Source organism: Caloenas nicobarica, chromosome 4 (assembly GCF_036013445.1).
Source record: "Caloenas nicobarica isolate bCalNic1 chromosome 4, bCalNic1.hap1, whole genome shotgun sequence".
Lineage (NCBI taxonomy): Eukaryota > Metazoa > Chordata > Aves > Columbiformes > Columbidae > Caloenas > Caloenas nicobarica.
The window spans coordinates 44,797,946-44,816,038 of NC_088248.1; the positions used below are offsets into that span (position 1 = coordinate 44,797,946).

Consider the following 18,093-nt stretch of genomic DNA (forward strand, 5'->3'; position numbering starts at 1 on the left):
TGATTCCTTAGCAGGATTTAGCATTTGCAAGTAATACTAGTTAACATATGGCAGGGGAGCGTAAAGCCAGTGTTTTGAGTTTTTGCTTTGAATTTTAGTTTTAAGTGGTGTAGCTCTGCTGGGGAGACCTGCATGACAGTAAGAAAACAGCTCTTGCAGCGAACTCCTGTTAAGGGCTCTGACTGTCAGGACAGTAGGAGAGAGGGCAAAAGCTTATCCCAAGGCCCTATCTTGCTTCCAAGGCTAGTGGTTAATCTGAGGTTGCAAAGATAGGCTTCTTCAGGGGGTGGATCATTGCTACTAATGTTGCATGGAGAAGAATGAGGCCAGCTGTTGGAGACAGGTGTCCTAAGTCCTCATCTGCATTTTAGTCCTTTTTCTATTTGTTACATCTTAATTATTCTTATATTTCCTTTTTGAGAAGACTAGCTAGAAGCCTCAGACTGGGGATTGTATCAACATCTGGTGTCTACCTAATGTCAATGCTCCCTAGTATTAACAAACAAACATAAGTAAACACTGAAGCTGCACAACAAAGTACAAGTGAAATTTTAACTATTAATATTATTATCTTGAAAAGTATTGGTTTAATTTCTACTTGCTAAATCAAAAACACTTTTTCTCCAAGGCAGAGAAGAAAGCTGGGAGCCTTATATAATTGTTCATCTGGAATAATTGTTGAAATAGGAGGTATATACAGAAAGAAAACTTTAGCTTCTGAAAGTGGTCCAGATAAATATCTCTAATGCAGGGATGCTTTCTTTTATGCTAATGGCCCTTCTAGTAGGGAATATGAACTCTCAAGGTTTCCAGTGAAAGGTATTGCCAGGGAAACAGCGTTTACCTAATACATGAAATTGTCAATACAGAAATAATTCAGTTAACAAGAAGATTAGCAGTGTGCCTTGAATATACACGGTTGCATCTAAAATTACCTCTTTTAAATACCCTGGTTATTTTGTCATTAAAACTTACATGAGGAAAGATCTGATGTTATCTGGCATTTAGCATTTCACCACCTTTTTTAACCAAACCCGGATTTTGTGGGTTTGCATCTGTTTTCATAGAACATCAATGGTAATTGCTCAAGATGTGCATAAGATGCTAGTATGAAATCAGGTAAGTAGAGAGCTCTTATGTTGCTTCTTAATGTTGAGTTCCTTTTCTTAAAGGGAAGAACCTCACTAGTGAAGTGAAAATGAAAGTACACACTATTAAACAAGTTAATCTTCAAAATATGTATTGACTGTCATGAGGTAAGTCTAGCTTCTTGCAAAAAAAAAAGGGGGGGGGGGCGCGGCACAGGCGCTTTGAAAGTTGATATGTAACCAGACAGGGAACTGCTTCCTCCTTGTGAACATTAATGCTATATCCTAATTCAGCATGGATCAAAAGTCAAGGTTACATCTTGTTTTCTTAAAGCTTGTGAAAATATGGTAAACTTCTAACTTCTTGGTTTTGCCTTTCAGCTGTGAAGCGATGCAAGTTCAGCAGCAGCAAAAGGTCCTCATAAACTATATAAAAGGAATCGTATCTGAGCAAGAGTGTTTCTTGATCCTTGTCCCATGGACAAGTTGGATTAATCTTAACAAAATAATAGTTTAATCAAATGAAACTTTAAAGCAAAATAAATACACCTAATAGAAACCTTACTGTTTTGAAAGCAAAATGAGCAATTTAATAATATTTGCTGTCTATATTAAAAGGCCATTTTGCTATCTCCAGCAGCATTTTTTTTGACTTTGAAGTTAGGCAGGTCTGGTGTAGTACACAATATTAATACAAGTTTCCTCCAGTTGCTGTGTATTAACTTCATTCACTTGTGTAAGCTGCCTGTATCTAAACACAGTTAATTACTACCCATGATAGGTACAAATTCTGTAAGTGTTGTCTCCTGCATGCTGTTGTACATTCATACCTGTTGATTGCTAAAATGCACAATGATAATACGTCCATATTTACACTAGTTTTAACTGTGTTTCCCTGCCAAACATTGACATCTACACACCTAAAAGTGGTAATGTGGTACTGACAAGTCTTGAAACTGGTACAGAAGGGTTGTGACATGCCCTGTTCTTCCCTGAGTTTATCTAAGGATTTCCCATTTTCCGTTTTAGAGCTGAAGTGGGCCTTTTTACAGGTGATGCTTCCTAATGTTGAAGACCTTTGCTTCACTTAAAAGCCTCTAACCAGCTTGAAGGAAACTGCTACAGTTTGTCTGAATTCATACTTTAAAAATGAGCAGTTTAGAACTTCAGTGGCTTGCACCATTTCTGACTGCAACCAGTCTGATTTTTGAAGTCTTAATCTGTGTTTTTATTCTTTAGACCCAACTGGACTGAACTGCACCCTCTTTGGTCTCCCATAAACCCCAAACAGTTTATTGGGACATATTGGGACAAAACTGCAGTGATTACCACATCAGCAAGTTAAGGACTTGGGGTTCTTTCTCCCTCTTACCTGCGTACTTTTTTTTTTATTAAGAAGTCTCATCTCCAGTAGTTCTGCAGGTCTTTGACACTGGCACCTCAGACTGAAAAAATAGCACAGATTTCCTATAAAAGCCAAACTTGCTTTAAATGCTGCAATCTAATCCAGACCCTTTCTTTGCACATACTTTACAGAGCAACGATAAAAAGCCCTGCAAATCATGAAGATACTTCAGCACGTCAGTCAATATGTCTGAAGTTCTTCTGTTGCATATTCCAAAGCTAATACTATCTTGGTAGCTATTGCTGGCTGAAGCCCAGTTTAAACTCAAACTACATATGTATTAGTACTGAAAGGCAGCGTATCTACTCAGTGAGTGTCAGCAAAGAAATGTCTCATGGGCAAAGAAAAAGCAACTTATGCTATAGCTTAGAAGTAGCATATCTTCCTCTGACAGGACCAGCAACCCTGGCTAGTCTCTGCGGAGAAGATAAGGCAGGCCAAGTGTGGTTTGACCTGTGGAATGCCACCAGGCAAATTGACTGAGATAGACGTTGGGAGGGTCTGTGCTAGACCAGTCAGATGAGGTCAGGAAAGTAGTGGTGCTTACTGTTCTGTGAGAGTTTCCTATAGGAGTCTAGCTCAAAGGCTGAAAAACCTTGAGCGGAGATGTGTATCTCACTGCAATTCAGAGTAAAGCATCTGTTCCTGAAGATGCACACTTCTTATCTTATTCTCACCTCTCAAAAGTTCTTTTGAGCTACTTTAAGCAGTTTCCTTGACCATTATAACTTTCTGAATCTTATGGACAGTGCATAGCTTTTCTTGGGCACAGTGAACAATTACATCTCTGAATAGCTGTCTTCAAGAGATCTAAGATGCTTCTTGTTTTTAATCATTGGACAGTCTAGTTTCCTTCAGGTTCTTCCTGGCCGCTAGCAGATACTTCTCCAAAGAAGTCTCTTTCAGCTGGTTTTGCATCTGATCCTCTCAAGATGATGAGCAGGGCTGCCACTCAAACCCACAAGAATTGTTTTTCTGTCCAGTGCTTGTTAGGTGAGACATTTTTCTGTCAGTGGTAAAACCAGATGTTACTGTGCAACTATTCAAGTCCCATAAAACTTACATGTCCTAGAATGAAAAAGATTTTTTTTTTACTGTTATCATGCCTTTCTTGTAATACATGCCATCAAAGAGTTGAAAAAGTTTGAAATCCTCTCTTTTGTGCCAATTTTCTGATTACCCTGCAGTTTTTGGAACAGCTAGAGGATTATGGATTTCCACTACAGCTGGCCAGTAAACAGTTCTACTTTGTGAAAATTCTGGGAAAAAAAATAATTAAATGAAGCTGTCATTTGCTTTTGAATCCAAATATCTTCTTAAGATCAAGCTCATATTGCATCTGAATTCTTTCTAATTTTGGTTGGGGTAAGGTAAGAGTTCTAAAAGCTTATTTTGACAAATTCTGCATTTTTTACACCTACTTCTGCATTCTTTTAGTTTTCTTTTGGTAGGGCAAGTTCAGTTTCAAGTAAGTCAGCAATGTTTTTATTGCAAGTATTAGACTGGACTGCATCTCTGTTCTGCTGCAACTGTGTTCTAGCAAAGCATTACTGACTGTAGCATGGCCAATTTCGTACTTCTCAGAGATGCACTTCGTGCATTGAATGCTGCTTTCTTAAATATATAATGCATCAAAGAAGTTATAAGTGGCATACGGATAGGTTCAAAGTGTAATTACTTCTGTTCCGAAGACCTGTTTTCCAGTGAAGGGATTAGTGCTTAGTGGGCACATAGAAAATAAAATCCTCCCCAAAGTTTTGCTTCTGCAGACTTAGGGAGTACCTTCAGTGAAAACAGTAAAACTGGTGAATGGATTTCACTACAGTGAGTAGCTGCGCACATTAAGACAAGTAGAAAGTTACAGCTGGTAATTGGAGGAGTAGGGGGAAAGCAATTTGGGTACTTCTGTGGTTGAATGTAGTGTGATTCAAGAAGACTAAAAGGAAACTTTCATCGCCTGCTGAGAAACAGAATGAAATAAAAAGAATTCTAGAACCTTTGAGAATAGCTTTCAGTAGAGAAATTAGGATAAAATCCTGTCCCAATTTAAAGAAAATTCTGTTGAGCAGGGCTCTACTCAGCATACAGATTTCCAGCTTCCTTTGACTACAGCCTAAAAAAAGATTAAAGCTCCATGGTAACTGCTATCTTAACTCCTGACAGCCATAGTATAAATTACATCTTGGAAAAACCTAATACTGAAAGTTTTATTTAGGTCAGCAGGCACGCTAGGAGATGGTAGGCTTACGGATACCGCCCCAAACTTCATTTTGCCCCTGCATGGTCTCGGGCGGAGATTTTTGTGGGAGGCAAACTGGACACAATATAATTATATTCTGTATGAATTTAAAAATCTGACAAGTTTTAGGTGCATAAATTTGTTTTGGGAAGAAGACTGCAATTTACTTGCAACTGTAACCTTCCAGTGAGGAATGCAGCAAGGTTCAGCTGGGAGACAGCAGCCCAGACAGGTACAATGTGAGGTTACCACAGCAGCTGCATTTGCTGGCAGTGGAGAAATAGTGTTGTGTGGGTTTGTGGTGTTTGTTTTTAATGGAGAGGGGTGGGAGATGGACAGAGGTTGTGCAATTAATTCATTTGCCCACAGGTGCCCCAGCACCCATACTTGTGCCATGGAAGCTACATATCCCTTTTGGGCTTGTATGGAGATACTGTCTTCTTGCTGTTTGAGGTTAACAACAAATAGGTTCTTAGTTTGAGTTGTAGAAATGAATATAAATGGACATTAAAAGTCTAGAGGAAAGGGAACCTGTGGTAAACAACAACAAAACACCCCAAATTCTGCTGCTTGCATGATGATTATCTGGTACTGTTATTTCCTTAGTTCTGCTTTCTTGTTCTTTGACTATTTTTGACCCTATCCTCTCTGGACTGTGTGCTTTTCAGGCCTTGAAGAATGCCTTTGATTGTTGTCTGAGGAACGCTTTATTGGAACCATTAAGATAGCCTGGTGCCTGAGATCAGGAGGGACTGGTCACTGGGATCATCCATCCTGCTCTCTAGAGCAGGGACAAAAAGGGGGCTGCGTGCTCCCTAGTCTGTCAGCTGCTGCTTGGCAGACAGAGAATTATTTTGAGGCTCCTTTTGACCTCACCAGATAGGAAAATTTAAGTTCTCAGTATCCCATTTAAGAGGAGAAAGTACCCATCATTTCTCAAATAAAAATAAAATTAAGATAATATCAAAACCATATTAGAGTTTCAGCCTACTATATACCTACATTATTGCCTACTTAGAAATTTTGCCTCTAAATGTTTAATACTAAAATGCCTTCTATTACTGGAGAAGGATGAGAAATGGAATTGTAGAAGCTTTACCAGTGTAATAACCATTTCTACAGACCTGCAAGTAGGAGTGCTTTTGCCCTTTCCTCCAGCAGCTGGAGTTTGCTGATCACAGCAGTATGATGTACAGCTTCAAGGGGGGTTCAAATGGATCCTAAACCTTTATCCTGTGTACAGGTAACAAAAGCATACTCAAAGACATATAGATGTTAAATTCTATAAGAAAAAAAACCTAATTACTCATTTTTCCCCCAAAGGATGCTAACAAACAATTGTATTGTCAGTTGAACACATCTAGGCAGAAGCTTATTTTAAAAACTCAGTAAGAAAAAATTGTTGTTAAGATCATGTTAGTATGCTTGCCAAAACAATAGATCATTTGATAAGGCTCCTTGAACCTTACGGCCAAAGTAAATCTGCATGTAAAAAAATGTGCCCAGATTGTAGTCCTAGTTTTCCTTCTCACTAAATTAAGCACAGCTTCTAATTGGAATTATCTGATTAATATAAAGATGACATACTGTCATTCAGTTTTTTTATAGCTGAAGCTAAGTTCTTTAGGCTGACTGCTTTCAAACACCTTTGGTTTTTCTCACTAATATAAACTGGTATTATTTTCTAACAGCTTGCGGCTTCCCCCTCTACCCATTTCTCCAAAGGTGTTGTACAAACATCCTCTTCAGCAGATGCTTCATCTCCTACTCAAGAGCCTGAATTACTGATAAGACCGAGGAACAATTTTAAATTGTGGCCTTGGCAAAATACGGAATCTGCAGAGAGCAGGTTCTGTCTCAGTTCAAAAGCTGGCTCCAGTAAAAACAAACAACAACACCACCACAAACCAGAAACACATAATGGTGTTGAAACTGTTTATTTTTGCATTGCAGAGCAAAAATGAGGAGAGACAGTAGGTACAACCTCCTGAACTAAAGCCAGTCATGCAAATACTGACTAATGAGATGGCACTAAGCTTATTCCTGTAAGATATTGCTTGTGTTTTCAGCAAAGTCCCCAGGTTTCTACTGATGGCTTAAGTGCATCAACTGAAAGCATCTAACTAAGGTATCCTCGTTGAAATCATCTAACTCAAGGCTCTAAACCATGGCTAGCCTTCTGCTGGGTCAGGGTTCTCAAACTCCATGGACAGTAAGTGAAGCAGTAACTGTGGTATTGCTATTTCTGCCACACTTTGAACCACAGAGGAAGATAAAATATTTAATGGAGTGTTACAGGTTTCAGTTGAAGATCGTACTGATTTAAACAACTCCATTAAAATAGCCTGTATTTGCATAGTTTTATTTCAATGTATAATTTCAAGCAATCTCTTTTTAAACCTTAAAGAAAACCCATTAGAGATCAGCATGTATGCTATTATACTTGGAAAGATCAGGAAACAGTGCAAGTATAGGGGCCGACTGGACTTTGAATAGCTCTAAATAAATGGCATGCATAGCTCCTCTCAGTTATCTCTCATTACTGCCATGCAAGCCTTAAAAACACTAAGTTTCTTCTAAGTCTTACTTTGATATGAATATAGACACAGGAATCCTGTCACCTTCTACTGGAATCTCACTGGGTAGCTGGGGATGGCTGGCTGCCTTTGTCACTAAATTTTCCCTAGATTCCTTTATTTTGTTTGATGCTGGGCCTTCCAAATTGTACCTTCTTCAGCCCAATCTCCCTGTGTTGTGTCGCTGTGATGAGGTTTTTACTCCAGAGTGGAAGGATCGTCATCTACTTCATCTGGAAAAAGAGGAGGCCATTCACAAATAGACACAACTTAAAACCTAAGTCCCATATAAAGAGAGCACTGCTTAATAAAGATGACACACAACAAAGCCTAATTTCAAACAAATCATGCAACTCTTAGTAATGACTGCCCAGCATTCCTGTTAGTATAAACTAATATATTTGTAATTCTAAACCACTGGTTATCAGCCATTTGTCTCATTTCTTAAGGTAGCAAAAATCTGGCAAATGACCAACCATAGTTTTATCGTACTTAGTGAAAGGATGCAAGCGAGTGGCAGAAAATGATGTAACAGTCATTTTGTTTGAAAAGATAACTCAAAGTAATTTTTGCAAACATGCAAAATCCTTGATTTAGCAGCAGCACAGAATCTAATCTTTTTCTTTGCACTTCATGAAGTTACTTTATCAGCATTAGCCAGCTTCCTCAATTTTCCTTTCTGAGCAAGTGATTTGGTAGAGGAACTTGATGATTGTGGACTGTACCATTCGTGTAATAACAAAAGAGGAACATATTCATGAGTTTACCCGTTTTCCATCATGACTACAAAACCAAGTCTACTGGCATAATCTGTAACCTAAAATTTAGAAAAATAGTTATTTAAAGTATCTGTCAGATAAACACATCTGCTATTAATTTAATGTTAGTCTTAAGGAATAGCACTTTAATGATTATTTAATATAGTACAATCATCAATGACAATTAAAAACTCCAGGATTTGAAGAAAGATCTACACATCACTAATTTTGCACCACTGCAAAAAAACCCAAACAAAACAAACCCAACCAAATCTTTTGAGATGAATAAACAGAGATTCTGGTTTAAGACATGTTAAGTAATTATATGCTATTCAGTTCTGGAAAGCACACTTAAGGGTGGAGAGAGTTCAAATAAGCAAGAAGGTAGAGAAGAAGTGTAGAAGACCTTGAATTCTAATGAAAAATAGAACAAAGCCTAGGAACAAGAGGACTGAAGTCAGTAGTCCTCAAGAACGTGAAAGTTTGCTTCTGACAGGAAAGGGACAATCCAAGTGAAAAGGACAATAATTAATGTCCTTCAGATGGAGCACTAAAGGTTTAAATAAGACACTAGGGAGAAAACAAAACAAAACAAAAGAACTGTCCAACTATAATGACAATGAAGCACTGGAATATATTACTTTGGAATGTAAAGATCTCCAGTGATAAAGATGCTACAAGACAGGCCAGACAATCGTGTCAGCATTGGTTTAATTCTAACTGACCCTGCCCTTGAGCAGGGGAAATGGATCGGATCAGCAGCTCTCGAGCTGTGGGAAGGCACTGACACATCCTTGGAGACCCAGCCAGGAGAATTTAATCTGCTATTTCTCCTTCTTCCTACCTTTTCCCCTGAAAGTTCTCTCTGAAAACTATTTGAAGGTTGTAGTATTTACTCTCGGTCAGCAGGACAGGAGAGGAGCAGAGCCATCAGATCCACCCTATCTAAGGGCACAATTTGAGCATGGCCAGTGGCCAGCTGGGTGGACACCTGTTGCACATTCCTTGCACTCCCCTGGTGAAAGGGAGGTGAGCTGTGTTGGAGGTTATGCTGGGAAGGCTGACCTTTCTCTTCCCAGAGAAATCCAGATCCACAGCCACAGGAGGAACAATTAAAGACATAGGATGTGAGGAATGGTGCAATTTCCCAGGGGCATCGAGGCTAGGATCAGGGAGAGGGAAGTTCTAACGATAGCTGGTGCTTCAGGAGATGGCTGCAGAACACAACTACCCAGAGACAAGATTCTAGCTATTGTACCAGCTATTTGCTGGAGTGAAAACAGGGAGGTAGATTACAGTGGAAAGATAGACCAAATAATAATAAATTTCAGTACCGTTGAAATAAATGGCCTCCTAAATTGATTTCCAGCCCTGCTTTCTACTTGTTGCACATGTAATTAATTAATAACAAAATAATTATATTCTTCACACTCTAAGAAAATTTGATAGGTGTTCAGGTATTTTAAGCAGCAAACCTGGATACTATGCTTTGGTTCTTACCTATTGAAGAAACACTGGAATAATGTTTCACAGTGTTTTCTTTGGTAAGTGTTAATTTTTGGTGGAAGGCACTGGCAGAATGAATACATTTTAGCAACTGGAGAACACATTCAGTAAGTAATCCTTACTGTGCTGATCATTTCTGAGTAGTTTAATGCAAATCTTAACCACCAAACTCTCGGTTATTTTTATAAATACCACATCTAGCAGTCACTTTTCAACACGGAAAGTGCATTTAAGCTTACAAAACGTAATACATACCATTCTGGTTTCTAAGTTCCACAGTATGATATAGTCAATTTTTCTCTTCTTCAGTGTAGCTGGGAAGCACCAAATAGTGGCTAATATAGGCCAAGGCAGTAGTATATAGAAAGAGGATGGATGTGCTGGTTTCAAGGAGATGGAGTTGGCACAGGGCTTGCCAATCAAACTCAGCGAGATGGTGTTCATGGTATGATCATGGCATGAACATGCCGTGACCTCAGGAGCAAGAGATCATCCAGCAAGTCAATCACAAGCTCAAGAAGTTTTCTGCAGGTTTGTGTCAGCACTTTTCTCTTCCTTTTATATCTAATTAAAAATATGTACCTTTTTCTCAATCTTAGCGTATTTATTTATATAAGTAGTTAAGTGGCATTGGTGTTAGTCAATGAACCTTAAAATCCAATGGACCTCTAGGCGTAAGTCCTTTCGTATGGACATATAAATTAGTGTATATGTACACATATGCACTTTTAATAACTTCTCCAGCTGATCTGTCTGTCGACCCAATGCAGTGATCACTGAGAAAAATCAAGGTAAACCATGTCAAATCAACACAGGGCTGAGACTATCTACAGTAAGTCAGATCAGATGGGAAACTGTTCATAGTAAAGCCAAACACAGCCCAGCAGTGATACTTTATATATGCAGATGACAGTAAATAGCTACGATTATCAATAAACTTTGCAAAATTGTGAAAAAAAGGAATACTGATTACAGCAAAACGAAGCTGTAAAATTCCTATTATATTACAATTTAGGATTTGATCTTTAGGAGGGAAAACTACAGAATTTCTCATTAGAAAACTAATCATCAGTGTAAACTAAGCAATCAAAAAGTGGACTTAATTATGATTATGACCCCATAACACCTATTCAAGACCTTCCTGATACCAGATCATAATGGAAATTATGGCGTGAAAAAAGACAGAAATAGGGACATAATAAAAAAAAAGGAATACCAAGTAGAACAAGATAGCTTCTCTGCATTCTAACAGTAGTTACATAACATACCAATCAGTAAGCAGAACAATATTATGAGATTTGAGAGAAACTGTATAAACATGATACATCACGATATTGTTTCTCACCTTTTTGTCTCCACTAAGCAAGTACTGATCAATAGCATTATGTTGTTCACTAGTAAGTTCCTTTTGTTCCATTTCTTGTTTTACCTTTTTCTCCAGTCTCCTTTCCAGTCTTAATTTCCTTGCATATTTCCCATGGGGTCCAAAGTTCTGAAAAAACAAAATTGACATTTGTTACCCCATACAATATTTTTATTACATTCATTGAAGCAAAATTCCTCAGAAGGATGCACAATTTACTTAATAGGTGATCACTACAATTTTAAGGCTTCTGGAAAACCTGCTTCCTTCTCATATTTTGTATCTTGTAAGCAGGTGGTGATAGACTGCACCTTAAATAACTACTGTGAACAGCAACAGCAGATTCAAGATAAATTCATTGCATTTACTCAGAAGTCAAATTAGGCTGTCTGCAACTCCAGACTTTAAGAGGTGAATGGCAAGTAGTGAGCAAAACCATCAGTGTGCTTACCTTCCATTCGCCCAGGACTGCCTTGCCAATGAAGAAAATTTATGGGTTACAGGTGGAAGAAAGATTGGAAACCACTGGTCTAGAGAGACAGTGATGCTACTTAAATAGTATTTAAGTGAGCATAGTCACATTACCTCCTTCTCACTTCTCAAGCAGCCAAGGTCACTAATTCTTGCAGGTGAAGGAATATAATAATTGTACATCTGGTCTTCATCTCTTCGATCTCCCTGCTTCAAGACAAAGACACTTTGGCTTTAAGGAAGGTTACAATAAGCTGGTTTATTTATTAAAAGAATCCATATTTCTGTGCAGATACACGGCCTGGGCAACCGATGTTTCAACTCCAGCTCTGCAGTGCTAAAGAAGTTAAAGTTGCCACCTGTCGCTCCCTTGCTCATTCTCCTTTTGGGTGGAGTCTCCTGGTACGGGTCCCTGGTGGCCTTCAACAGAAGGTGGCCTGCCAGAATAGGTTGCTTAGGAGCTTTGTCTTTGTGTTCTGGCTCAGCCAATCCTTTACAAACCCAGCCACTACATTCCCAGTGACAAAAAGGCCCCTGGCAACACATCAGGATTCTTTGATATCATATGAACCATGTTCTGGGAACAGCACCAAAAGATCTTATCCAAACATTTCTCACAGGCCTCACTAACGGTAGGGAAAACCAACCCAGTCCAACAGGCGCAGGGAAGAACAAGTTGCATCTTTCTGCTCCAATGAGGACTTTATTACTGTTAAAGAGTTTTATCCCCAGAAAGTGACTTTTTTTGTCTTCATTTCTGGAAAAGGGAGTCTCAGCTCACAGTTTGGGTCTCACAATAGCTTTGAAACTAAGAAGTACAGCTGACCTGAACCAGACTTAAAGTTTCCACTTAGATACACAATATACTTTAAAGAATTGCTTATTTTCAGATTTTAACTTTATTTAGAGACACATCCATGACTATCTGCTGGATTTTAAGAGAACGCCCTTCATGCTAATGACTACTGTGACTTGAGAAAAAAAAATATTAGGATTGTTGACTGAACAAGCATCCTATTTAAAAGTATTTAGCGGTTAGTTGTATGGAGCATGAACATATGATTACTTCTATATGTAAAACTTTGTGGATCATGCAGTCAGTGCCAGAGACAAACTCCTACCTGTTCTCAGAGAGGCCAAGCAGCAGCCCTCCCTCAAGAATCCTGTACTATTTACTTTGGCAAGGAACGATGTAATGACCTGACTGCTTTTTCACATACTCCTTTTTCAACAGATCGTAAGTTAACAGAGTCCAGTAAAAATATGAAAAAACCCACCTTGCCTGCTTTGTGTAATTAATTATAAAAGTAAATGTCTTGTTTAATTAGGTTTTACAGAAATGTAAAAAAACCCCATAAGCATGCATATCCCTTTAAACTTACTTTCTGAGTAAATTCGTATTTAATACCTGAAAAATGAATCTCAGAGAAACTGTAAGAGAAGCCAGACCCTTTTCTGTAAATACAAAGAGTTTTGTATCCCTCACCAGCCCAATTACAATGCTTTCTGCGATTCAATTTTCTGTTCTAACAGCATGGCATTTTGATTTTACTGTGTTCCACACTGTAATAACTTCAGCACTGAGATTCCTGCATACAATGTATCTCCAAGACAAAAAAACCCAAAACCCAAAAAAACCCCAAACAAACAAACAAACCAAACCAACCAACCAACAACGAAAAACAAACACTCACCAATCTATGACTAATTATTCTGCCAATAGAATTGAACATATTATGTTTTGAAGTCTGAAGTGGCTTGGTTTATGAACTTTCTGAACACTCAGAGGAAAATGATCTCCAGTTCCTCCGCACAGATATACACATATTCAGTTGCAACATGGGGCTGAAATCCTGCTCTCACCGAAACTGGTGGGAATCAGGAGTTCACTTTTGGAGTTCTGAGTTTTCACCTTTTTTTTTTTTTTTTTTTTTTAAATCTTCAGCTCTTTGCCATAATTTGTCTGAGATACATTCTAAAAAAGTCTCCGCATCATGGTGTTGCAAGGATGAGTCCTTTGGCTAACTCTTTATGTTCAACTTGGTTTTAACTGGATAATTCCAGCAGTGCTCAGCATTGTGTTCATTTATGTTAGTTCTGAATCCAGTCCTTTGCAATGGGTAAACTACTTCAGAAACAGGCAAGACAATTCAGGCACAAATTACAGAAATTAGTGCATTTCATCTGTTGTTTTTGGCAGAACCACCTTTTAAAGGGTTCGGTCATGCTTTCAAATGCAGCAATATGCCTGTCATGCTGTCTTGTCCGCTGCCTAGCCTAATCTTAAAGAAAGGGAATGTTTAAACATCAAATACTTGCCTAATTTGAACATGTGTGGGACAATTCTGCATAGCCACAATGTCTCAAATTCTGTTTGTGTTTTGCCCCTTGTTTGTAGTAACAGTCAAAGACTGGTCATTGATCTTTGCAGCCAAGTTCCATGCTTAAAGGTAGTTCTGTTCACCACAGAAGGCTGAACAATAAAGAAGTCCATGACAAACACCTACCTATTTAAGGCTAAACTGCAAAAAAAAATATTCGTAACACAGGAGTGGAATATTCTGTAATTAACACATCCATGGTTGTTCTACTGGGACTATCTTGTGAATTAGCTTGAAAGGTCTACCTGGAATTTTGCTGTCCACCTTTTTGGGAAGTACACAGAGGCCAAGTACACAAAAGCCTGCACTGGTGATCATTTCACTTTCCGGGTGAAATACAGGGTGCTGATCACTATGTATAAAACCTGATGTGATCTGGCTTACAGAGAATGTTGAAGTCAGCAAAATGTTCTCTCTGCAACTGTCTTGCCACAACAACTGCGTTCAGGAGGAACGTTTCCAGAAATCTTTTCCTGAGCTAAGCTGCACAGGAGTTAAGGACTTGGTCATTTTTTAGAATAACCCATTGTTTAGTTTTAATGCCATAGAATATATGTTTTAATCTCATATTATTTACAAGAAGATATAAAATATATATTCAATTATAGACCTTTGATAATAGTATTCAGTTTACTGGCGAAGTGTTGAGATAGCGACAAAAGCTTGAATTCAGCACTGAAAATAATATATTGGGTTTCCAGAATGTGGAGATTTTTAGGATTAGAGAGTACATTTCAGTGATAGGAGCAATCATAACAATTGAAACTTAAATTCTCTTAAAGTTCCACAAAATTAACATGAAATTTGGTTCAGATCTCTTGTATTCTCATAAGAATGAATATATTTGTTCAACACTTAAGCCTGTCTCCCCTGTCACATGATTAATTTCAGAGCACTCAAGTCACTTGGTATTAATTTTTTTTTAACCACATGGCACGATATTTTTTGTTGCAATCTTGTTATAGATGTTCATGTGAAACAGTAGGAAATTAAATAATGTACCATGATAAAGTAGAAGAGATTATTGAAATAGAATATGGAATGACAATATCAATAGTTTCAGATTTCCATCTGTATGATCCTTTCAGAAATCAATCAACCCAAAGAAAAAAAATTGTCCTTTATCTAACAAATGGCAACAGAAATGAAACCACTCACCTCCAGCATGAACTGAAGGTAACTTGGCCACATGCTTGTGGTTTTCAGATTCCAGAGTATGGTCTCAGTGGTATTAGTGTCTGAACACAGCTGAATGCCATGAGGTGATAACCCAGCTGGTTAATGAAGCAGGTGCAAATAAAGTCATTGCAGCAACTGTGAAGAGTGTGAGTAGGTAAAGGTGTTGACACTGAGAAGTTCTACTTGTGTAATAGCCTGCTGCCCTGTAAGGAGCACCAGAGCTGTTCACAGCAAAAAGGGGGTTTGTACTACACCACTACAGGCACTATGAAAATAGCAACTGTTTTAAAAACTGTAACACCATCTGAAAAGAAATTGTGCTCTCTCAAGAATATTTTAGGGTCAAACTCACCTCGGTGTAAAGCAAGGGCAACCCTGCTGACCCTTTTGAAAGTAACAGAGTTATACAGAATTTGCTGTTGGAGTATCTGCCAAGCAGGACAGGATGCAGGTACCAGAATCTGGAAGGTTTAATGGAGGTGAGAGTGAGCTGGAACCTTGTGCTTTCAGATGGAAAACGGTTGGGTGAAAAAGTTACGGGTAAAAGCCCAGATTTTTAGGAGGAATTAGGCACCTAAAGTTGCTGGATGGCTTCAAGTGTGATTTTCAAAAACTCCAGAAGAATTTGAAGACCTCACAAGCCACCCAAATATTTCAAAAATTGGGCACAACTTCTTTTTCTGGAGAAGCAAGAATATAGTTTCTAAACATTCATTACCCAAAGATCACAAGGAAGTAGTCATTAGTTACAGCTTGTCCCTGAACAGTGGCCACAGAATCTTGGCATATCAGCTTAACAACCACATTCCTTTGCTAGCACTGAACACCATGGCTTCTTTTCTATTCCTGTACAAAAGAAAAGCCAATTAAAACAGAGAAAACATACCTTGTAGCCTTATTCTGTCACACTACTCAATAAAACCTGAAGACTAAGTGCACGTAGAGGGAAGACTGAAGTGTTTCCAGATGCGCATGCACAACCCAGTGCAAGAAGTATATGACAACATCAGGTCTATACTGTCAGAATCAACTAGACAAGCAAGGTACAGAGTGAACCGCAGATGCTCTGATGCAGCCTGGTTTGGACGATTTATACCAGCTATGACATGGCTGGGAGGGGGAGGTTTGGAAGGGCAAACATGCTGCTTGGGCAGTGACAGTTCAGGGAGAAAAAGCTACCAGATTGACAAATATGCTAGTTAACTGCACGTGTTAATGCTATAAAAGATTGTCATGTACAGTAGCTGTGATTTTTATTGTGGTTTGATTTTGCATCTTTTGAAACATTTTGCCTCCGTCTCTGCCTGCACTGAATCTAGATGCAGTATACATTATGATTTGCTGTGCTCCCAATGTCATCGCCGTCTGCAAGTCCAGCTTTTAAACCTTCAGACTTACCAGTGATAAAAGACGGGACTAAATAAGGACATCAGCATACATTTTGGATGGTTCTCTTTATAATCTCTTTTGTGGATGGTGTATTGCTTCCTTCCTTTTTCAATCAATTTTCTCTGTAACACTTTGTCTTAACTCCTTGCAGCTGGATTTGCCTTTGCAAAGTACTTCTGTCTCTGATACAGAATATTCCCAATACTGTTTGAAAATTGAATTAATGTGACTGGCAGACACTGGGCTTCTCCTAAACCAAATCATTCAAATCCTGTCAAACATACTGCATAAGTAATTGTGACTATCCTTTTCTACCATTATATGCTATAGAAGTGAACTAGTCACCTTTAGAGAACCTGCCATTTTTTACGTGACTGCGACGTTTACACAGAGCGAAGATGAATAATGATGTCTCAGCTGACACTAGGAGTAGGACACCAGCTGAGAGAACACTCCTGCACTGCACTAGCACAAATCTCGTTCTCAGAAATTTCAGTTTGACAATCTCAACAAACATTGTGTAAAGCTGTGTGCTGGACTGGTGTATCAAACCAGGAAAGAACGTCCTTCAGCTTATGTTTGGAAGAAGTACTTGAGTAGCAGTTTGTTAGTGGAAGATATAGTAGGTTGTTGAAGTGATGAGGGAATTCATACTGACAAAATGTACCTTTAGGATTAATTCCTTATTACATTTGGATTTGGATTATATAATGACAGTACATTAATTATAGAGCAATGGAGTAAATACAAATAAATGATTAACAGACCTGACTTGCCCAACAATATAATGACGCAAGGCTGATACTCAGTTGAGTTACAAAAAGGAATTTTTTAATCCTAAATTCTCACTGGTGAAAAACACCTCCTACTACTCTATACGCACATAAATTATAAGCTTTCACTGAAATTCTTGATGTAAGCAATCCCTGTGTGTAGAAGTATCTGCTGAAGAAATGTATATTTCATGCAGCAACTGGCATGAGTCCATCAGATCAAAACCCTGAAATAATAAAAAAGCACAGAAGTTCAAAGACAGAGCTGAGTGTATTTCCTGAGTCTGCAGCTGGCATAGATTCCTTCCCCTTCCCTGACCTCAGAATGAAGTATGAGGCAATAAAATTCTGAGGGGAAGAGAAGTCAAACGTGAAAACAGTGAAAATGAAAGTGTCACCCACACACAAAGCAAGAGAGAAAAATAAACCCAAACAAGAGAGGGAACTGAAACAAAGATTGAAATGACAGTGGGAATGAAGTGCAGAGACAGAAGAAAAAGCTGTCAGAAATAATTAGGAGTAGCATAAAAAGTAATCCAAGAAAACTCAAAAAGAGAAATGAAGGGTCATTTTATAGCTAGTTAACTGCATCTGAAAGAGATTATAATATAATGTATCTCTTCTTCCAAAAAAACTATAAGATTTTCTCCCCTTCTGCTTTCTTTAAGAAAATCCTAAAGTGCACATTGAAAGTGTCATACAGCACTGTAATTTATCAAACAGCCACTGCTGAGGAGGTACAATTGTAAACTGCATAATTTAAGGTTTGTTTTGTTTTTCAAATTTATGAGTTTCCTGCTAATCTTTTTGAAGTTTTTACATTTCTCTTTGTATTTACTACATTTGACAGATTAATTCCCATTGAAATGCTGGAAAACGCGTACTAAAATTCTGAGAAGTGTGCCATTATTTAACTAAATTGACAGCGAAATAAACACAGAAATAAATCCTCCTCTCTGAAATGC

At 38.3% G+C, this 18,093-nt stretch overlaps 1 protein-coding gene across 1 annotated transcript in view; it reads right to left on the reverse strand.

The window, feature by feature from the left end:
- Positions 1–8,071: 8,071 nt before the first annotated feature.
- Positions 8,072–18,093, reverse strand: part of RWDD4 (RWD domain containing 4) — a 29,722-nt gene continuing 19,700 nt past the window's right edge. The window contains exons 7-9 of the mRNA XM_065634888.1: positions 11,521–11,616; positions 10,918–11,064; positions 8,072–8,125 (exon numbers count right to left, since the gene is read on the reverse strand). Coding sequence (XP_065490960.1) covers positions 8,072–8,125; positions 10,918–11,064; positions 11,521–11,616 — 297 coding nt within the window. The remainder of the gene's footprint in view (positions 8,126–10,917; positions 11,065–11,520; positions 11,617–18,093) is intronic.